The sequence below is a fragment of the Solanum dulcamara genome, chromosome 5 (genome assembly GCF_947179165.1).
Source record: "Solanum dulcamara chromosome 5, daSolDulc1.2, whole genome shotgun sequence".
Classification (NCBI taxonomy): domain Eukaryota; kingdom Viridiplantae; phylum Streptophyta; class Magnoliopsida; order Solanales; family Solanaceae; genus Solanum; species Solanum dulcamara.
Window position 1 is genome coordinate 64,937,652 of NC_077241.1, and position 23,874 is coordinate 64,961,525.

A 23,874-nucleotide genomic window follows, 5' to 3' on the forward strand; every position below is an offset into this window, starting at 1 on the left:
CCATAGTAAAGATTATTACAACCCTAAAGAAATTATGCTTAATTAAGTGGTTTGTTCAGGGCTAAATAAAAAGTCTTTAACTAAATTGTCTTTTGACTCAAGAAAATGAGAAAAATTAGAAGAAGATAAAAAAGAAGAAAAGCCAAACCTAACATTTGTCAATTCCAAGTAAAGCAAACTCTTTGCTGGCAGTTGAGGAATCTATGCCTCGTGGTGAACCTACTTTTTTTCCATATTATGGTAATGTGTGTACTTTGGTAGTCTTTTGGTTTTGTCCATTCCTGTGCTTTTAAAGTCAAATATTAGACAATAGAATCCAAAGCTAACCCATAATTATATTTCTTTTTCCAATTTCTCCTTCAATATATTAGTTAAGTAGCTTTTGTTGGTTTATAATTGACTTTGGATGCTCGAGGATGAAGAACAACAATAATATTTTATTAATTGAATTGGAATAAAGTCGTCAATTACGATATCTTTTTTGTCCACAGACTATTTCGAGAGCGGTAAGAAGTGAATTGGAACAAGTTAGGAATAAATTGAAAATATTTTGTAAAAATTGCAACATGTCGTAAAACTAAGCTAAAATATTAACAATATGAAGCAAAAGAGTTTTTTTCTTCTAATTTTTCATGTATTTTTTTCCAAAACCTACAAATTATATATTGAAAGACAGAGACCCCATTCGAATAAGAAATTATTTTCAGCAATTACATCAACTCATTTAAAAACAGAAAAGTATCACCAACTATAATAAATTTATTCCAAAGTAACAAGAAAAATATCCTAAAAGAATAAAGTGAAAAGTAGCAACAAACTAAGAAAAAATAGAATGAAGAATTCCAATTATTCTAAATTTTCCTCCCTGTCAAAATCGAATAATTTCTTATTTTAGCTTTGTTCTATCACGCAGAAGCTTCAATCCTAGGCTGAAAAGAGAATGCACAGCTGAATTTCCTTGAACAAGCAGGCAATTCAGTCCACTCATTTTCAGCAAATTTGCACAAGAAATACCTACAACTCTCATCATCAGCAGCAGCATCAGAATTAGAAATGCAGACAAACATGTGTTCACCAGTTCCTCCTCCTCCAGTACAGTTGATGTCCACTTTCTTGCCATAAAATTCATGTGAAATTGCTGATGGCATTGCCAAAACCTGATTCCAACTCCATTCTTTTTCATCAAATTTCCATACTCTGAGGCTTGCTGTTTCAAGGAATTCAGATAGCACAACCGCTAACAACTCTCCTCCACATTCAACTAAGTCGATTGAGTACTCGTGATGAAGAGGGAGCAATCTTGGGTACTCAAAAAAATGTTTTTCGGTAAGATTGCAAGCTACCGCTTTCCCGGAAGAGTTCAAGAAACAGAGGATTTCTTGTCCACTGCCTTTCGTGGTGGTGGTTATTGAAGAGTACTGTTTACATGGGTTTTTTTGTATTTCAGTTGCTACTACATTCCCACATTTACTCAAGAAATAGAGCATTCGATCATCGTCTTCTTCTTCATCATCGTCAGTACTGCAAAATTGAGCTACAGGGCAGGTAGGAGATTTCCTACTCAAAATTGCAGAGTCTTCCCAGCTATCTGTAGTGGAATCATAGATTCTCAAGGAAAGATTTGGAATTTCTCCGAAAATTAAGAAGAGTTTGTACGATTCCTGAGTAGAAATCATTCCAATAGCACAAAGGGTATCGGAATAATCCAATAAAGGGAGCTTGCGAAATGAGGAAGTAACAGGGTTACAGATGAGGAATTCACCATTTTCGCCATTGTGGAAACAGAGTAGTCCACTAGAAGCAGCAACAGGGATGAAATTAGACCCATTTTGCTTATTTTCTTCAAGAAAATTAGATGGGTAGGTGAGGAATTTCCAGTTCATTTCAGCAGAATCATAAACAAAGTGTTGTTGATTTTTGAATTCGGATGATTGTGAAGAATCAACCATGTAGAACCAAGGTTCTCTGGATGGAATTTCAGAGCAAGCATGGTGGAAAGCAGGGGAAGTAGCAGCTGATTTCCACCTCTTGCTGACTGAACTTAATCTGAGAAAAGTTGAAGTTGGAAGCCATGAAAGAACCCTTTCAAGAAGATCTTGATTAAGTTCATCTAGTGGAAAAACAAGATCTTCATCTTCAAGTGATTTCCTCTTTAGATTCCTCCTGGAAGCCATGAAGAGAAAAAGGAATTGGGAAAAATGAATTAGCTAATTTTTTTAATGTGGGGTTTGACATTGGAATGGAATGGAATGGAGTAGATATATAAAGAGAGAAAAGGGGTTGGTTGGTTGGAGAGGGGGTGTGGGGAAGCTTCGTAAAGGATCTCTTTTTTGTATTTTATTTGCGTTGACGATTGAGTAAAAGTAAAAGAGAGTTGGGAACACTTTTGGTGTTGAAGATTGACAAAAGAAGGAGCTTTGGAATTGTTTTTTTTTTTTTTTGGATATTGTCAAAGAGCAAATCATATTCCAATCTAATGTTATATATAATTAAAACTTGACATGAATAATTACTTTAATTTTCATTTTCTTATTATGTTCAGTAATTAAAATCCTTCTATGCTTGTCTAACTAAATTTAAATATATCTTCAATTTGTCACAATAAAATAGACTATAATCATTCGCTGAACTATTTTGCTGATGTGTTATATAGGTATTTTCTAAACAAAACAATTTGAGATGTGAGAGAGTCTTGGATGATCAACATTCTTGTAATGAATAACTTATGATTTTGCCTTCAATTCGAACTAGCTTTAAAGTTTAGTTCATTCTCAATTGTTTAAAGATTTAGGACCGCTGGTTCTATAGGCCCCTGAACCATCATATGTGTAGTTTAAAGACTTTATTTCATATATATAAAGATAGAGAGGTAGAATTTGGTACTTAACATAGTGTTTTACGAACTTAATCATAGTTATGTGTCTTTTTTATTAGAAATTTTTATTTTTAATCATAAGATTAAATTTGAAAAGATTATTTTTTCTTCTATTTAACCTGTAAGTGATCTTATTTGTAAGTGATCACAAGAGATCATTTTCTCATACTCTAAATATAGACCGAGAAAGATAAAGTGGAATAAAGACAATGGTAAAAAAAAAAGGGAACCAATTTTCAGAAGTCCTTTAGACATAAATTTGGGTGATTATTTTTAAAAAAGGTTTTTGAAGCTGAATTTAGAAAAATTGTATTCGAAAGTTGAAATTATATGTACGTTTTTTCACTCGAAAAAAATTAAAATTTTATGAGGGGAAATTGAAAAACTGGTCAAATCAATTTTTCAAACTGATCTTGAAAAAACTAATTTAAAAATCATTCCAATACATAAGTGAACAATATTTTAAAATATTTTTTGGAAAATAAAATAAAATCTATGCCCAAACGGGTTGACCGTGTGAACAATCCCAACAGACTACTACTCATTACAATATAGATTACTGAATTGACTATGAATTGTGGTAATGATAGAATTCAAATCATATTTTTACTCCAATATCATTGTGTGAGTGAACCCCAGCCGATGGAAATTTTGTCTCTTCTCTTTGTCACCGAATAATGGAACCTTCACCATTCTACTATCGATATTCTTTAATTCTTAACGTGATCATTAAAGAATATATTGTAGTGAATATAATATATTTTTTTTAATAAGAAATTTTGGATTTAAATCTTTTGTATAATTTTTGTTTGATAGAAGTATTTTTTCTCGAATAAAATTTTATATGACGTAAATTTAAATTAATCGAACTTCAATATAAATATCAAATTGAATGAGAACTATAGAGAAAAAAAAAACTCTCAATGTAGTTGTGAAAATGTCATACAACAGGCAATTAAAATTTACTTGGGTATGTTGTAGAAAAAGAAAAAGAAAAGCACATGGAGAGATAGATAGAGAAAAGAGAAGGGTAAAATTGTTTATAATAATGTGTCACGAGTGGGCTAAAGAAAAGAAAAAAAGGCGAAAAGTAAAGGGGAGAGAGGTACCTACCATTGAAGGGAACAATAAACTAACGAGGAAAAAGTCATTATCTCTGTGTGTGTGTGGATGTCAATGTCATCAAGGCGCCGCGCGTTCTCTTTCTCACTTTTCATGCTAAAACAACACACCAAGCGCTGACTTGGGGTTGGCGGTGGGTGAGTTGTAGGAGGCTAGGGGTTGGGGAGAGGTTGGTTTTATTTATAATCCTTTTTCTTTTAAAAGAAAAATAGAAATCAATGTGTAAATACAAATATGAATTTGCAATATCTCTAGGACATAAACTATCAATTGCCACAGTCTTTCACCAATTCCATCTATCAAGAAAAGATAAAGATTTTGAGATCTAATCGTATGGTGGGAGTAGAAAAGATTGACTATGTGAATTGCTCGTGTATCGATCAGTTCGATTTTGAAAGTAATTGATTCGACTTATTGATTATTAGTTTGTAGGTATGCTAAACTGTTACGTATATATGAAATCATTAAAATATTGATTTAGGGGTGTGTTTGGTATTTTTCATGGAAAATGTTTTCTTGAAAAACAAGTTGGTTTCTAACTTATTTTCTCATTTTTGGTTGGTGAGTGACAAGTATTTTTCGGAAAATATTTTCTATTGTTGGATTAGTAAATGAAAATATTTTTTATAAAATATTTTTTATTTTTGACTAGAGAGTAGAAAAAATATTATAAAAAAATAGTTTCTGACATGAAAATCAATCTAGTAATTGACTCGGAATCTGATCCCGACTCTTGATTTGGGACCCAACTCGACTTTGAACCCAAAATTTGACTTCCAAATTTAGACTCAAAATATTTTTCAAACAAAATAAAGTTTTAAAATTTTTTTGAGGGTAGGGTGGTCGGTGTAGGAATGGGGTAAGAAAAACGAACTTTTTCAAAATTTGAAATATTTTTCAAAAATAAACTTTTTTTTTTAAATAGAAATTTAATTTTTTTTTTTTGGGGGGGGGGGGGAGGGAGGTCGTGGTAGGGTTGGAGTAAGAAGAAAATATTGTAATTTGAGGTTGAAGGAGAGTTTTGGAAAAAAAATTCCTTAGTTTTTGAAAGAAAGTCATTTTCCTCAAATTTTAGGAAAATAAGGGAATTTGAAAAACATTTAAGCCAACCAAACATGAGAAAATTGGAAAACATTTTCCTTCATACCAACACACACTCTTATTGTTTAGCAATTTTCGGTTCTTGATCATTATCAGTTCGGTTATCACTTAACCGGTGAGATTTCACACAGAAAAATCATTGACATTAAGCACTTAGAATCAACATGAAAAATCAAATGAACCATGCACATGAGTTGACAGATTTCATCTTGCTTAAAATCAAACCCTGACACCTTGTAGAATAGTCAAGAGTATGATACACTTAGAAATAAAAATATGAAACTAAATTATGACTTTATACACGGAATGATATAAATATAATTTATTAAATTACTAACGATTAATTAGTGAATCCATTCTGAAATAATCTCAAATCATTAAGAACCGATAATCCGATATAAAGAAAATTAAATCCATTATCCAAATCGCAAAATCAATACTTTTTTTTCAATTTGAATTATTGGTTTTGATTCGATTTAAAACAATCTTCACTTTATTGACGAGTATTAAATTTCTCTAATTTCCTTTTTCTTTCCTTTCCTTTCTCCTCTGGCTTACGTAATAAAAAAAAGTTTTGATAAGAAAAAGGCCATAGTAAAGATTATTACAACCCTAAAGAAATTATGCTTAATTAAGTGGTTTGTTCAGGGCTAAATAAAATGTCTTTAACTAAATTTCCTTTTGACTCAAGATAATGAGAAAAATTAGAAGATAAAAAAGAAGAAAAGCCAAACCTAACATTTGTCAATTCCAAGTAAAGCAAACTCTTTGCCTGCAGTTGAGGAATCTATGCCTCGTGGTGAACCTACTTTTTTCCCCATATTATGCTAATGTGTGTACTTTGTTAGTTGTCTTTTGGTTTTGTCCATTCTTGTGCTTTTAAAGTCAAATACTAGACAATAGAATCCAAAGCTAACCCATAATTATATTTCTTTTTCCAATTTCTCCTTCTATATATTATTTAAGTAGTTTTTGTTGGTTTACAATTGACTTTGGATGCTCGAGGATGAAGAACAACAAGAATATTTTATTAATTAAATTGGAATAAAGTCGTCAATTACGATATATTTTTTGTCCACAGACTATTTCGAGAGGGTAAGAAGTGAATCGGAACAAGTTAGGAATAAATTAAATTATTCTTATTTATATTTTTTTTATCTCAATTTTGTACTATTCTTTTTTTTTTTACTATATTAATCTTTCTTCAGATTTATTGAATAAAGATAAAAGTAAAAACTAATAATTAATTCTATCTTGATATTCTAAAATGTCAATGAATTTAAATCATCTCTATTTTGATAGAAACGACAAGTAAAATAAATCGGAGGAAGTAAAGAGTACTATTTTTGCTTTTGCTTTTGGCGGGCTTTTCGAATTAAGTTATAACTAAGATATTTGGTTGTAGTTGGCTTAATGAATATAGGGTGTTCGAGAGCGGTAAGAAGTGAATCGAAACAAGTTAAGAATAAATTGAAAATATTTATAAAAAATGCAACATGTCGTAAAACTAAGCTAAAATATTAACAATATGAAGCAAAAGAGTTTTTTCTTCTACTTTTTGATGTATTTTCCAAATCTTCTAGTGTATAAAGTGTGCATCCTTATGCCTCATTTATCTCTATTTATAGTGTTACATAAAAGCATACAAAATATTAACACATATGACATTAACTATAAAAGTTATGGAAGATCATGTGGGAGATTGTGAAGCCGTGGGAGTTAAATACTAGAACAGAGCACACCTCAAGCATATTAGTTGGCGTAAAGTCAAAAAATGGACCAAAGGCTAGACATTTATTTTTTTTAATTTAAAGTCTATTTTTCTAATTTTTTAAGATGCAAAATTGTTAATATATTTGAAATTATTTTTGTAATGCAAAGTTATTTATTTCTTTATAATGAAAGATTGATTTTTTTTATAATTAAATAGTGTTGCATTCATTTCAATCGTTTGTCGGATATTGACTTGACATGATATTAAAAAAGTAAAGAAGATTTCTGAATCTTATGATCTTAAACTAAAGATATGTATAGTAGATCAAAATGTCTTTTAATTTTATGATTTTAAACATGTCATGTGAAAAGTGAAAATTAAAAAAAGAAAATATTTTTCTTGAAACGAACTAAAAAAACTAAGACAAATAAATTGAAATAACACATTCATTTTTTTTTAAGAAATCCCTATAATAATTCTATTATTACCAAAAAGAATGGCCCCCCTCAAATTTGGAGCCCCGATGCCTTGTTTTTAAGAGACAATTTCAAAAATGACTATCATTTAGGCATAAATAGAGATCTACATCTATAGTTTGGATATTTATAATATATAGCTAATCTCTCCCGACTCTCTCCCCATCTCCCTATTTCTTTTTCTCTCTCTTCCTATTTGTATTTTGTATTTTCACCTCTCTCTCCCTCTCTCACTCTTTGTATTGTATTTTCACCCTACCCTTACCCTGCTCTCTCTTTGTATTTGATATTTTCACTTTTCTCTCTTTTTGTATTTTGTAATTTATATTTTATATCTCTCTCTCTCTTTTTATATTTTGTGTATCTACCTCTCTCCTTTTTTATTTTGTATTTTCACCTCTCTTACTCTTTGTATTTTGTATATTTACCTTTCTCTTGTGTTTTATATTTTCAACTCTCCCTCTTTTATTTTGTATTTTTACCCCCCCCCCCACTCTTTGTAATTTATATTTTTACCTCTCTTCCTTTTTGTATTTTATATTTTCACCTTTCTTCCTCTTTGTATTTTGTATTTTTTTTCACCTCTCTCTCTCTCACTCTATTCCTCTATGCATTTTTGTGTTTTTACCTCTTTCCCTATTTGTGTTTTGTAATTCACCTCTCTTCCTCTTTGTATTTTGTATTTCCACCATTCTCTCTGTACTTACATTATTTTGAGGTATCATGCGAAATTATTTGTTATATTCATATGTATATATTGGTTGTATCCTCTTCCTCCTCACCCTCTATATATTCTGTATTTCCACCTCTCTCTATATCTTTATATTTTTTGAAGTGTCATGCCACTGTATTTTTTGTATTGTTACGTGCTTTTAGGATGTATCCTCTCTTTTTTCCTCTCTCTCTCTCTCTCTCGATGTATTTTTATATTTTTTGAGGTGTCAGACAACTATATTTGTTGTATTTATACATGCATTTAGATTGTATTTCCTCTCTTTCTCACCCCTCTCTCTGTATTTTATATTTTTGAAGTGTCAGACGAATGTATTTGTTGTATTCATATGTGCAATTGGGGTTGTATTCTATATTTCTTCCTCTCTCAGTCTTATGTATATCACATGTATTCATTCGCTCTTGTATTATTTGTATTTATTCTCTCTTCTATCACTTGTATTTCAATATTTTATATCACTTGTATTCAATTTGAATACAATAATCTGCACACTGAATATAAATACAAGTGTATTTGTTCCTTCTTATTCATTTTATTTTATCAAGATGTATTCATACATCAAGAATATATTTCTTAAGTTGTATTTATATTTGTTAATTGTATTTTTTTTTGTATTTTCAATAAACAATTGTATCTTCCTCCTCCTTTTACGTATTCATGTATCCGTGTATTTTGTGAATACAACCAACTGCACAATGAATATATATGTGAATTGCAATCTTATTCCGTGAATACAATGATTTGCGTACTGAATGCAAATAGAAGTGTATTTGTTTCTTCTTATTTATTTTGTTTGTATCAAGATGTATTCATCATACATCAAAGATATATTTCAATGTATCTACTCCAAATCTTCAAAAATATATTTCTTAAGATGTATTTGTATTTGTGTGTAGGAATTGTGGAATTTAAAGGAATATATCTGTATTTGTGTGTCGGTAAAGAATACATATTTATCAAATCGATAAATATATAATTCAAACACGCTTTTGAACATTTGAAGAAGATATATGCATCATTTGAATTGAAAAACCATGTTTAATTGAATCCTAAACAAGAAGAAAACAAGCGCAATTCGATTTGATTTTTGATTTTGTACTTTAGAAATCGTCTGGCGTTTTAAATCTTCAACATAAATGCATGTTGCGATGCTGACATTTGAGACTCCTGTTTCATTATGGAAGATTGTAAAGAGTAATTTTAGCTCAATTATCTTATTTAAAAAGATTTTGTGCACAATTATCTCCGATCATCAACTTTGTATTTGTATTTTTTCTTTATCATTTTAATCGACAAATACATTGAATACACACGATAGCAAATTGAAAGAATAACTATGAATTGTAAATATTGAAACTGTAGTTAAAAAGGCCTAATAACAACCAAATGTTAGTTGTTTCTTAAAATTTCTATCGAGTATTGCCTGAGTTTGTTGGAAACAGTTTTGGGGACTGAAGTGCATTTAGAACTGTTTCAAATTGATTTTTTTAATAAGAAGGCATCATTGTATGTCATGTGTATATCTTGTATATATCCAGTGTGTGTCATATATTTGTATATATCATGCGTATATATTGTATATATTCTGTGTATGTCATGTGTATATCCTGTATATATCATGCTTATATCTTGTATATTTGTATTCTATGTATGTCACGTGCATCTATATTATATAATGAGATATGATATATACATTGATATATATGTGACACAGACGGGAATTTTCTTATTTTACCTCAATAATCACCAATCTAGGCTGAGTTTTAACGATTTAAGCCCCACCACCCCATGGAAAATATATTTCAAGCCTTTAATCGACTCCAAACCAGAAATAGGAACTTCCAAAACGTAAAGCTCAAATGCAACAGAAAGTGCGTTTCGACAATTTTCGAAACATTCCACCACAAATCTTTCAACTTTTGTCAATGAAGAATCAACAATTAACTTTGAAGATCAATGTTTAATTTTTGAGTTTTTAAATTTTCAAATTTTACAACTCCAATTGTGATTGCATAAGGAAGAACAGTAATAGACTTTTGAATATTGTATATATTATGTATCCTTTCTCAGCTAATACATCCCTTTCCCCCTCTCGGATATATCTCTTCCCTCTCTGATACATCTCTCACTTCTCGGATACATCTCTCACCTATGTATCCGAATGTCCTATCCCCTCTTTGATACATCCCTCCCTCTAGAATACATGGATGTCTGTTGATATAACCGGAAGTCCAGTGATGTATCCGAAATTCATAAATTTTAAGGAATTTTTATAATTTAGAAAAAAAGTTGAGAAATAATATAATTAACTCTTAACACTATGAGATTTATATAAATTACAGCTGTAATAATGGGTTGCATGTTCACTATTGAGGTATACCATGGCCCATTTTCAAATGTTAGAATATGATTTGCTAATTAAAAATATTTGGTGAGTTACTCATGTATATTGTGCTTATTAGTGCTTACGACATAATTGGACGGATTCATGGAAGAGTTGATCTCCTATAGCTGGTCTTGTCCACTGGGAAAATAGAACCAAGACGTGGGCTTTTGAGCAAAAATGTTGTTTGATTTTGTCAATTCTAACTTTAAATATCATCTATTTGAAGCCATTAGTATAAATTAAATAACAATATCAAAATAGACCAAAAAATTTACCTTGTTATTGCCACGAGCTTGATAGGCCAACTAGATGATCCACCTTATTAGCCCAATATGCAATCAAATAGAATTAGTCTTCAAATAAAAAATTGGCATTTTTTAAAATAGTTTTCTCATCCCCCTTTTAATTTTTTCATATAATAATTTGGACAGATATGCAAAACTCAAATCATTGCTGGATCAAACAAAAGAAAATTAAACAATAGAAGAACAGTTGGCAATGGAAGAAACAATGAGGTTAATTCGTCCACCAAATAATGTGAAAGAAATTATTCTTAAAAAAAAGGCCATTTTACTTAGTTCCGTCTAATAAATCTTGCAATTGTGCTAATATGGTAAGCAACAGATTCATTCTCATGCATATTAAACTCCTTTCTTAATCACCTCAAAGAATGTGATAGTATAAATAAGATTCCTTCCTCCTTAATTTAAGGAGCCTTCTTCGAAATAAAAATTTCGAATAAAAAGTATTTGGATGCAATATGAATCTAAATTAATCAGATTATAAAACTCTTATTTAATCACATGAATTCGTGGCCCTCCACTAAAGCACCTCACATTATTTCCTTTTTATTATTGGTTCAACTCCAAAACTAGAATAAGTAATAATAATTGCAGCTATCCACTAATTTTAAATAAAATTTACTTTATTATCATTATTGTCGTTATTTTGGTGAAGGTAGACATCAAACAACTTGTGACTTTGAAAATTCAACTTTAAGCCACTGAAACTATGATTTTATTGAAAAAATTGATTATTGAATTAGCTGTCTTTTCCCCTATTCCAATTTCTACTTGTTGAATATTTCAAGGAATTTCTGTTATGTGATACTAAAAAGGTCAATAGATCTAGTTTTTATTTTGGAAAAATCTTGTTACATCCCCTGTTTCCTAATAGTCTCTCTCTCTCTCAACATTCCACTTGGAGTGTGCAGATTTTCTTGATTCATAGCATCTTATAGAAAGTAAAATGGAGGAGAGGCAATTACTGTTTGACAAGTATGAAATAGGGAAGTTATTAGGCAAAGGGACTTTTGCAAAAGTGTATTATGGTAAGGAAGTCGAAACAGGGGAAAGTGTAGCCATCAAAGTGATAAAAAAAGATCAAGTCCAGAAAGAAGGAATGATGGAGCAAATCACAAGAGAAATCTCAGTGATGGGCCTCGTTCGCCATCCCAATATTGTACAACTCAAAGAAGTCATGGCTACAAAGTCTAAAATCTTCTTTATAATGGAGTATGTTAAAGGGGGCGAGCTTTTCGCTAAATTAGTGTCCAAAGGAAAATTTAAGGAAGATACAGCAAGAAAATACTTCCAACAATTGATAAGTTCTGTTGATTTCTGTCACAGTCGAGGGGTTTATCACCGCGATTTGAAGCCTGAAAACCTCCTCCTGGATGAGAATGAGGACTTGAAGATATCTGATTTCGGGCTATCGGCTTTGCCTGATGAGCAGTTGAGTAGAAATGATGGTTTGCTTCATACACAGTGTGGGACACCAGCATATGTTGCTCCTGAGGTTTTAAGGAGGAAAGGATATGATGGTGCAAAAGCTGATATTTGGTCATGTGGGGTTATCTTGTATGTGCTTCTAGCTGGTTACCTTCCATTCCAAGATGAGAATGTGATGAACATGTACAAGAAGATTTTCAAGGCGTATTTCGAGTTCCCACCGTGGTTTTCAGTGGATTCGAGGCGTTTGATATCTAAACTTTTAATGGCTGATCCAGAAAGGAGGATCACCATTCAAGGTATCATGAGGATTCCATGGTTTAGGAAGGATTTCGCTATGCCGCGGGCTTTTTCAATCCAAGATTTTCAAAAGTTAGAAAAAGAAGAAGAAAATGATCATGTTGAAGAGGGAATGAGCAGCAAACAAGGAGGGATCATTAGGAAATCCCCTTCATCCCCTGCATTTTTCAATGCATTCGAGTTGATTTCATCCATGTCCTCTGGTTTCGACTTGTCTAGCTTGTTTGAGATCAAAGGGAAGGCATCATCCATGTTCACTTCAAGGAGCACTGCCCGAGATGTCATCCGCAAAATGGAGAAAATGGCTAAAGTTATGAGATATAAGGTTTATAGGGTAAAGCCATTCAAGTTAAAGATGCAATGCCCCGAGGAAGGACGAAAAGGGCGGTTGTTGGTCACCGCCGAGGTGTTTAAGGTGGCGCCTGAAGTCACCGTGGTCGAGCTCTCCAAGTCCTCCGGCGACACCTTGGAGTATAACAAGTTTTGTGAAGAGGAAGTTAGGCCTGCCTTGAAGGACATTGTTTGGACATGGCAAGGAACTGGTACTGGAAATGATAACAAACAGGACTTGGAGCAATAAAATTTGGTACATGTGCATCTTTAATCTCTCCCTCTTATCTAAGATATTCGTGTTACTTTGTCAATACTGATGTGTACATAAAATGTGTGTTATACTGACCACTTGAGATTTGTAAACGAGTAGGTCATTTTTTTGAATGCTGTTTGCATGCTGTGATTCACTTGATTTCCCCTAGTCATTCATGTATAATTAATCCAAGCTTGTAGGGGATTTTGTATAAAGGGATATATTTCACCTCCCTTTATCTATTTTTTTCTTTTTGACATAACTGGATTTGTAAGTTGCAAGTTGGAGTTGCAATATGGACATTTTGTTCAGATTTGATATCAAAGAACTTGAGATTTGCTTCGTTCACTAGCATGCAAACACAATTTCACCGCCAAACAAATATATGAAAGATAAATTTTCAAAATTTGATTCAAAATTTATGATGAAACGCTAGCTTAGTTGTAGAGTTGTAAACTTTTGTGTTTAAATTTCGTTAGATTCTTAAAGAATTTAATTAATGTATATGATCGAGTAAACAATATTTATATAATTACAGCTATTATATGTAAATCTTGTGATAAACATTAAATGAAATAGTCTGATAGAAATAGTAATTAATATATTATTCCTTCTGTCCACTTTGTGGCAAAATTACTATTTTTTTTCTTTGATCTCGATTTTTAATATTTTAAAAATATTTTGAATGGTTAATTATTGTGATTTATAATAATAATTATTATTTATAATTTTTAAATATGTAAGTTTAAACTTAAAGATTTTATATTTAAATTTATATTAAAAATTAAATAATTATTTGGCTCTCGTACACCAAATTATATCACATAAAATAAGACAAAGAAAGCGTAACGTTGAAGAGAGAGATAGGACATTCTAAAGATAGTTGTTGAGGAAGCGATTTTAACCTATAACACAGTTGGACTGCAGTCCACGTGAATAAGTAGCATGAAACAGAAATGTAAACAGAGATGAAGATTGTAGAGACAGAATAAGAATTAAAAGATTTGATTTTTGTATTGGAAAAACTAAGTGCTGGATACGATGTATATAACCTACTTTATACATCTATTATATCTACTATGCTCAACTACTTGCTTAGCTAACTAACCGACTTATTTAACTAAGGGTGTGCTTGATAGGAAGAAAAATATTTTCTTCGAAAATAAATGCGTTTAGTATTATATTTTTTTTAATGTTTGATATGTAAATTTTAAAAAATATATATTTTAAGAGTGTCTATGTAATATCATAATTATCAAAGGATTTGGTGGAATAGATGATGATGATGCTTTTTTCGTTATTTAGAAGTCTCGATTTTGAATTTTGGATATTTAATTTTTTTTTGATAAGGACGGTTCTCTGAATATGCCCAATGCAACACAATTTCGAATTAATCGAATTTTAATGTAGGTATTAAATACCAAATAAAAAAAAGTAATATTATCGTAAAATATAATTATTGGGGTGGAATATGTGGGGAGTGGGGAGTTTGAGGGTGGTGAGAGGTGGGATGGTCAAGAGATAAGGATTTGGAGCTTTTGAGGGTGGGCAGAAGATAATGATTTTGGAACATCGTTAGGTTATTTATGAAACTTGTTTTTTGTATTTTTTCTGGAAGGAAAGTTTTCTCATTTTTAAGAAATTTATTTTCTAGAGGAAATATTTTGACCAATTAAAAAATTAAAAACATCCAAATACGGCCTAACTGAACATTCTAGAACTTCACAACTTATATACTTCTTCTTCCTCTATCTCAATTTATAAGATCCATTTTACTTTTTATTAGTATAAAAAAGAATGACACATTTTCTTATTTAATAAATATTTAATGATATCATCAACATTTTTCTCTTGTTGAATTCACTTATTTGGTAAAAATTGTCTATAAGAGTGTACTCTTCTATTTAAGAATTTGTTTATTTTGAGAATAATTTAAGAATATTACAAAATCTTTTCGTATTTTTAAAATTTTATATCCAGAGACAAATAGAATAACATTACTTACAAGTAGTTACCCCACACCCCGACGTTCCATCTCCAGAAAGATCATGTAACTATTTATTTAACAAAACAACATCTCATTTTCCTTGACAATATGACCAACCTTGTCTGATTTAACTGGTCAATTTAATCAGAACCTAAATTTGTTTGGCTGGGTTTAGGTACCACACCAACTCAATAAAAAATATAAAAATAAACAATTGGAGACAACTTATTGGTTAGACCAATATAAAATTCTATCATTTTACCAACTTTGGAAACTAATGGGATAGCGTATGTCTTTGGAGTTAAGAAGAGCTAATAGATTAGTATACGAGAAAATAGAGGCAACTTTGACCTTCAATAAACTCACACTCTTATATATTTGTAGTAAAAAATAACGATCATCTAAGCTATTAAGGTCGAAAATTCCGGAACATAAGAATATATGGAGCTACACTATATGGGAGATCAAATAAAAATTCATATATAATCTCCAGTAATTTACAATAGCTTGCTTTACAGGGCTAGATATCAAACAAATCAAATACTACTAGAAGACACTATTTTAAGAAGTTCACTTTCCGGGAACAAAGTTTGTGGCAAAAGCCCATGCATTGTTGTTAACTGGATCAGCAAGGTGGTCTGCAAGATTTTCCAATGGACCTTTTCCGGTGACAATAGCTTGAACGAAGAATCCAAACATGGAGAACATAGCAAGTCTACCATTCTTAATCTCCTTCACTTTGAGTTCAGCAAAAGCCTCTGGATCATCAGCAAGGCCCAATGGGTCGAAGCTACCACCAGGGTAAAGTGGGTCAACAACCTCACCAAGAGGCCCACCAGCAATACGGTAACCCTCGACGGCTCCCATCAACACAACTTGGCAAGCCCAAATGGCCAAGATACTTTGTGCATGGACCAAACTTGGATTGCCCAAGTAATCAAGTCCACCCTCGCTGAAAATTTGAGATCCAGCTTTGAACCAAACAGCCTCACCAAACTTTACACCGTTACGGGCCAAGAGCTCAGGAAAGACACAACCAAGAGCTCCAAGCATGGCCCATCTACAGTGGATCACCTCCAACTCACGATTCTTGGCAAAAGTTTCTGGATCGGCTGAAAGTCCAGCAGTGTCCCATCCATAGTCACCAGGAAATTCACCAGTCAAGTAGCTTGGGGATTCACCAGAGAATGGGCCCAAATACTTGACACGATCAGGACCATACCATGGACTACCAGAAGAGACAGGCTTGGCCTTGGTGGCAGCCTTCCTCATGGTGAATCTTCCATTTCCGGTGATTTCAGAGGAAGATGGTGAGAGGTTTACTGCCTTTCCAGCAAATGTAGATGAAGAAAGAGCCATTGTAGCAGCAGCCATTGTACAACTAGAATGAGAAACTCTTGAATGCACAAAAATATGAGTTGATTTGAGGTTTGAGTTTTATGGGCCTTGCACCAACTCTATCTAAGGCCCAATATCCTTATCCTTGAATATCTATATCTGACTTCTCATTGGTGGATTCCAATTTGTATTGTGCATTTGGCAAAGTTCTGCACCATTAAAGATGACTAGATATTTTTTAATATGTTCCAAAAAAATCTATTTCAATGTTGATTTTCTCTCATACAACCAATACATAGCTGCCCCGTGTGATTGTGGATTATTGCAATATATAATATCAACTTGACCAAAAAACATAAGAGTAGTTCATGGCCGTGCAATAGTTCACACAATTGGCAAAGAGATAAAAATAAAATATTTATAAAAACAATTGAAATTAAGATAATGCAAGTACAAGGGTCCCAACAGCTAATTAGCTTCCGTGATAAAATTTGATGCTTTGATACTACAAGTCCAACAACTCATACATACACAATAACTTTTCTTTACATTTTTTTAATAAATAAAATGCTTATCGGTGGGATATAGGTGTAATGGAGATAGAATGAAGATGGTATAATGTCTAGATAGATCAAGAAGAAGATGGTATAATGTCTAGATAGATCAAGAAGAAGAGCCATTCAAACACATTAATGATTTAAAGCTAAAATTGAATGAATATTTTAATTTTTTTTATTGTTATTTATGAACTCTATTATTCTAGTTATTTTGAAAAAAATAATTATTATTAGTATTTTTGTAATCAATTCTTGTAATAATTTATTTTAATCATAGCCGATCCTCTTATATAAAAAATATATTTTCCGCAAATAATATTCTATATTTATTCTTTTTAAAAAAATATCTATAACTCATTATTCCTAAAAAAAAATTGAGGCCCGACCTAGACAACTGTATTCTTTTAAGCACAGCAAAAACCAGGTCAATCTTATTTTTGGTTGGACATGGCTTGGAGCATTGTTCCAAGTTAATCAGGAATATAATAGAACAATAGTTAAAGTACATGAAGCAATAAAAGGGGATAGATGGAATGCAACAAAGCTGAGAGAGCTAATTCCATATGATATAGTTGAACACATTCCGAAAAATATACCACCTCCTAGGAAGATGCATATCAATGATAACCTTACTGGAAACTAGAAGCAAAAGGAAAATTCACAGTAGAATCTGCATATCAGTTGATTAGACAGAAGGCTTATACTTGTAGTTTGCACAAGAAAATATGGATTAGGGGACTACCAATTAAAGTCTCATTTCTAATTTGAAGGTTTTGGAAATATAAATTTTCAAAGGATGATGTAGTTAGAAAATGGGTATTCCAATTTCCATCCACATGTTTCTGTTGTCAAGTACCTAAGATGGAAACTTTTTCACATGTTTTTCTACCGTCGCCAACAGCTCAGTTTCTATAGAGACCATTTAGTGGACCGGTGGGGCTAATCATTATATGAGAGAAGTGTTTACTGCTGTCCCAGCTATCATATTATGAAAAAGGAGAAATGCCATAAAACATGGTGGACAGATGTCATATGAAAAGCTTATGTACCAAATCATGCATACCATTGTTCTGATGTTGAAAGTGAGAAGGAGAAATTTCAAGTACATTCCTTATGAGTGGAGGGACTTGGTGCAAACTCTACCAGGTTATACTCCTAAAATCAGAGTCAAGCAAGCAAGTGATATGGACAATACCTGGGACAGGAGGCCTTAAAGTGCAATACAGATGGAGCGTCAAGGAAAAATCTAGAAAGAAGTGTGTGGGAGTTCAGTGTGAGAAATAATTTAGGGGACGTGATAAACGCACATGCAGAAGGAATAGAAAATTCATGTACCACAAACAAATAAGCAGAAGCATGGCTATATTTCAAGCTTTAAGATTCATCAAGAACATAGATAGTATGCATGTGACCATTGAAGGATCTTTTTAGCTAACAAAGTGCTTAATTTTGTAGGTACAGGAGAAACACTAAAGCAGAAGTAGGTGAAAGTAATGCTAAAGTATAGAATTCCATATCGAAAAACACAAAAGCCACCATCAAACATAAATTTATCAGGCAATAAACTAGTACAATGGGTAATTGTTCGATGTATGGTATTAACACTTTCGGGTGTTCGTTTTATTGAACAAAAACCTAAAAGACAACATATATTGCAGATGAAAAAATAAGGTGGCAATTGCAGATACATCCAGAAAACCATGCATCCGACACTAATCAATAGATTTGAAACAAAAATACAAACGACAAAGAGCTTCTAGAGTGGAAAAACAATACACAATCAAACCATGATAGATCTAGAAAGAAAAGAGTGCATATATACAACAAGCAACATATTAAATGAGGAAGATAGAGGAGTACCAGGTGAACAAGAGAGCACGCGCAGAAACAAGCTTACAAGTATATGGTTTCAAAGAGACACAACAACATACAAGGAAGCAGAAGCAAAGCTTGGATTGGACTGGAATTGAGAATTGCTCTATATTTTAGAATAGGGTTTAGTTATTGTTTGCACACTTTACTTAATAAAATAGCCGCCTTCTTAAAAATTATATATTTGATGACTATTTTTCGATAGGCGACTATTCAGCATAAAAATTTCTAAAAAATAGATTTTATATGCTAATTTTTGTTCTAAAAAATATTGAATACTTTAATGAAACAAATGTAAGACCAGTAGATCTATTTACTAGGTGACTGAAAGTGAAAGTATATATACTAGGGGTAATTTATATACAATCCAAATTATTCTTTTTCTTTTTTTCCTTCTTTTCACAAGGAAATATGTATTTTATATATCTTTTTTTTTATGTCTTACTAAGCTATTTATCCTCGCAAAAAATAAGGGTTGAACGGTATTGAATAACTCAAATTGTACAATCTTTTGTTTTAAATTCTTTTTCATTATTTCTCAGATTGTCAAGCACCCCAACAAGCAAATCGAAGCAATGAATTTTGTTTTTACATCAAACAATCAATTTCTAGCTAGCTAACTTGCTATTCTCTTTTCCTTTTTATTTTGTAAATTCAATATTTATTTTATATTTTTATTTGTAGGTATATATATTAATTTTAAAATAGTTTATTCAAAATTTAAATATTTCTACTAGAAAATATACATCGAATTAGTTATTAAAAAAAAAATTGAAAAAGAAGAAAAATTGAAACTTTGATGCAATATCATAATAGATCTCTTGCAATTTTTTAACCGACAGTTAAATAGGTTAAAATTTTATAAAAGATATTAGAGAATAATCTTTAGATAAGAACAAATCATTAATGTAGTTGATTATAAATGCATGTCGAGGAAGAAAAAGTCATTAACAACTTTGCATATAAAATTCTAGAAAATGACTTCAAATAATGCATGCTTTTCTTCATCTTCTGCTTTTTTTTTTTAAAAAAAAAAACTTGAAGCCTTCTATAGAATTTGGTTTTACGACACTAATTAAATTGAGCCGCTCCTAAGTTAGTTCGGTAAAATTTATGAATAATTGTACCACATATTTTGAGCCATATCTACCACCTAATCCTACCCCCTCTTTCCACTTTTTACCACCAAAAGATTGAGGAGTGTGATGTATGTATATATGTAGTATCTTACGGTATATGATGTATATTTAGTGTATATTACTAAATGTCTTATGTATCACTGTATATATATTGACACACACACAAAATATAATATATATATAGTGATATTCAATGCATATTTTGTGTATGCCAGCGTGTTTTATTATCTATAGTGTTCATATTTTTCAAAAGGTGAAATTATGAACAAGAAGTGAAACTGAGAAATCGAGAATTTGAATTGTTTTAATTTGGGCCAATATTTCTTGGAATTAGAAAGGTTCGCTAGCTCAATCCTCTATGTAATTTTTTGTGCCATCAACAACTCCACTAGATTGAAATGGTTGAATCAATGCGATTGATTTTTTCTTCAATTTTATTATGGGCTTCTGAAATTATAGTTTTGTTGTTGTAACTATTTTTATGTTATTATTCATATTTCAATAGTTTATTTTGTTTATTTTTTAGGTTTAAATCTTAATTATTCTAATCTTAATCATTAAATGCATTTATTTTACAATCACTAAATAAGTTCGACTTAATCTAACTGGTTGAGATTAATAACATAGACTTAATATCATTAAGATATCTATTCAAAGATTTTTTAAAAATATGACAGTCCACCACCACTCAATTCACTTAATCGTTAACCATTATTGCCGCCACCATTATTAACTACCATCACTATCAAACTATTATTACCCACAATTGCCATCCTCAACCACAATCACTTTTGCCTATCACCATACCCTTTACAATCAACACTACCAACCACCATTACCATAACATTCATCAACTCCATTGATAATCTACATCAACCACAATTATATATTGCTAACCATCGTCATCATTCACCCCTACTAAATATTACTATTGTCCACTATAATAATCAGCCGTCACCACCAACTACCGCCATCAACCACCACTGTTAACCACTATTTATCACCACCAAATATTGAGAAAATAATTATCCGTCTTAATTTTTTAATATTCATATCTTACTACATCTTAGTTTTTAAATGTTTATTCAAGATAAATATCTAAATCTTAATATTCAAATTCGGACGTTTTTGATCTTAATAAAAATAAAGAATGAAATTACAAATTAGTTTAAACTATTACACCGATGAGTACTCTTATATAGATTAACTTCTCTATTTTCTTTGACAATTTACTCTTCTATTTGAGTCTCAAAGTAATCTTTCAAAAACTGTCATCAATTTCATACACGTCGGAGTACGGGAGTATAGAGGCGGATCCATATGGTTCTGTGAGGGTGCACTTGCATCCGACAACTTTTAATTTTTTCTTATATACGAGTATGTAAAATGGCAGGAAAGTAAGGACATATATCAAGATACTCCTCTCAGAAAGACTCATCTCATAACTCAACATCAATATGTAATGCAGATTTTTTTAAAAAATAATAAGCAATGCTTACTCAGTCGGAATTTTCTCTAACCGACAACCATCACTTATGAACTAGTGATGATACAATGAAGCGATGTTGTTGCTATATCCATCCAATACCTTGCCTGGGTAAATGACATCACCATCTTGGATCTAATCATCAAAGTTCTCTTTTTGGGACTAAAAAGACATAGCCTCTATCCTATGCTGACTTCATAGTTCTGGGGTTTAAGTCAATTAAAATCTTACCCAACTCGGTGCGCAATACTACTTCCAAAACATGTGCTCATATTAACACCATCATCTAGTCTCACTGAACTTTAATTTAAAACACCAAACTCATCTCAACGCATCATCATCATTATTACCTCTTCATCAATCATTACACTTCAAAGTATCATTTACATCTCATCAAAACATCTTGCTCAAAACATCATTTAACTTAAAGAATCAAATTCATTTAAACACAATGCTTTTTCTCTTTCAAAACTCAATAAAATACATATATAATATTAATTCAAATCACTCTTTTTGTCCATGTATATTAAAAGCCAACATATTTACTCAAAACACACATGAAAACAAATCATGAACATCAAATCAATTAGGGTTCATTAGAAAGTAGCCACGAACAATAATTCTTATAATATGAGAGATAATAATAATAATAATAATCTCAATGCATAAATATATCTAACTCAATAGAAGAAGAATTAACTCATTTAGAATTCAAGAATTAGGATAAAACTCAACTATAACTCAATTACGATGAATTTAAATATTATGCGTGTAGATTAACTCAATCCAATGATATGAATAATCTTACATACCTGAAATCCAAAACTTTACTCATAATTTAAAAACTCAATAAACACTCTTGAACCCTAACCTTTGCTCCTAGCCGGAGCCTTTTGTGTACTATCCAGAGTATATGAATCACCAGAATAGTATTTCTACACTATTAAAAACTATAACTATAGTTAAAAATATATAAAGAAGTGTATAGAGAGAAGAGTTGCTTGAGAAAACTTGATACACAAAATGAGGAAATAAGGTGGGTATTTATGTTTACATGAGGAACCTAATAATAAATAAAATAATTACAATGATTGACCTTAAAAATTTAATGGAGGATTGTGATGTCATGAGTGATGTCATGTCATGTCAATGATGTCATGGGCTTAGATCCTCCATGATTGGTGAGATGAATTTTTCTTACGGAATACCCTTTTTCGGAGCTACATTTGAACAAAATAACTTCCTAATTAGGATTTGATATCTTTTTTTTATTCTTTTTTTTATGAGTTGTAGCTCTAGAAGTCTTCTTTCATATTATTTAAGAATCAACTGAATTGGATCATCCCACAGTGATATATGATTTTTCTTCTATAAATACTTCATTTCATTACAACAACAGGTCTTGCAAAAACTAATTTATTTGACCTACTTAGCCTTCGAATCGTAAGCTATAGTCTTGACAAAAATTGTAGAGAATGCTGTTGGGGTTCTTCAATAACTTGAATCACCTAATTTGGACCATCCTATGAAGATTTATGCCAAAAATATAAAAGCAGTATCATTTTTGTCGAGAATTAGAACACCACATACAACGTTTTAGGAGGTATTACAATATCTCGCCCTTGAGATTATTTGTCCTCGATTAAAGATGAAACTAGGAGACATCAGGCACGAATACTATTAAGACATCAATTACTCAAAAACTCTGATAGTCAAATGCTCAAAGAGCACATATTCAAATAGTCAATGACTCAAACTTAAGAATACACATCGACTCAAAGGTAGAAGTAAGGAATATTACCTGCACATCATTATTGGAAGGCACAAATAAATGAGGATATTTAGCCTTCATATCTTCTTCAACTTTCCATGTAGCTTTCTCAATAAATTGATTTCTCCACAAGACTTTGACTGATGCAACCTTTTTGGTTCTAAGCTTGCGAACCTGACGATCAAGGATTTGGACAAGAATCTCACTATAGGAAAACCTATCTTTTACTCCAATAATATTAATAGGGACAACCAATGAAGATCTCCCAAACACTTCTTAAGTATCAAAATGTGAAACACGGGATGAATAGCTGCTAACTCTAGTGGTAGCTCTAACTCATAGGCTACATTACCTACTGTCTTCGCAATCTAGTAAGGACCAATATATCAAGGATTTAACTTCCCCTTGTTTCCAAATTTCATCACACCCTTCATGGGTGAAACCTTCAAGTTACCTTATCATTTACCTCAAACTCTAAATTTCTTCTCCTAACAGCGGTGTAGAATTTCTTGCGACTCTGAGCAATCCTCAACCTCTCTTGGATGATATTCACTTTCTCCATGGCTTAGTAAACTAAGTCTAGTACAATCAACTTAGCTTCACCAACTTCAGACCAACCAATTGGTGATCTGTATATCCTCCTATAAAAAGGCCTCATAAGGAACCATCTGAATACTCAAATAGAAACTGTTATTGTACGC

At 31.5% G+C, this 23,874-nt stretch overlaps 3 protein-coding genes across 3 annotated transcripts; 1 reads left to right on the forward strand and 2 right to left on the reverse strand.

Annotated features, from left to right (window-relative positions):
* Positions 1-643: 643 nt before the first annotated feature.
* LOC129888380 (F-box only protein 13) lies at positions 644-2,481 on the reverse strand. Its single transcript, XM_055963365.1, has one exon. It carries the CDS (start codon positions 2,172-2,174, stop codon positions 906-908), a length of 1,269 nt encoding a protein of 422 aa, XP_055819340.1. The 5' UTR covers positions 2,175-2,481; the 3' UTR covers positions 644-905.
* An 8,973-nt stretch (positions 2,482-11,454) lies between these two features.
* On the forward strand, positions 11,455-13,387 carry LOC129889358 (CBL-interacting serine/threonine-protein kinase 5-like). Its single transcript, XM_055964629.1, has one exon. It carries the CDS (start codon positions 11,656-11,658, stop codon positions 13,015-13,017), a length of 1,362 nt encoding a protein of 453 aa, XP_055820604.1. The 5' UTR covers positions 11,455-11,655; the 3' UTR covers positions 13,018-13,387.
* A 2,080-nt stretch (positions 13,388-15,467) lies between these two features.
* LOC129889360 (chlorophyll a-b binding protein 3C, chloroplastic-like) lies at positions 15,468-16,461 on the reverse strand. Its single transcript, XM_055964630.1, has one exon. It carries the CDS (start codon positions 16,382-16,384, stop codon positions 15,581-15,583), a length of 804 nt encoding a protein of 267 aa, XP_055820605.1. The 5' UTR covers positions 16,385-16,461; the 3' UTR covers positions 15,468-15,580.
* Positions 16,462-23,874: the final 7,413 nt, after the last annotated feature.

Bases quoted from the DNA above. Each gene is read 5' to 3' on its own strand.
- LOC129888380 (XM_055963365.1), bottom strand. From the start codon at position 2,174: ATGGCTTCCAGGAGGAATCTAAAGAGGAAATCACTTGAAGATGAAGAT.
- LOC129889358 (XM_055964629.1), top strand. From the start codon at position 11,656: ATGGAGGAGAGGCAATTACTGTTTGACAAGTATGAAATAGGGAAGTTA.
- LOC129889360 (XM_055964630.1), bottom strand. From the start codon at position 16,384: ATGGCTGCTGCTACAATGGCTCTTTCTTCATCTACATTTGCTGGAAAG.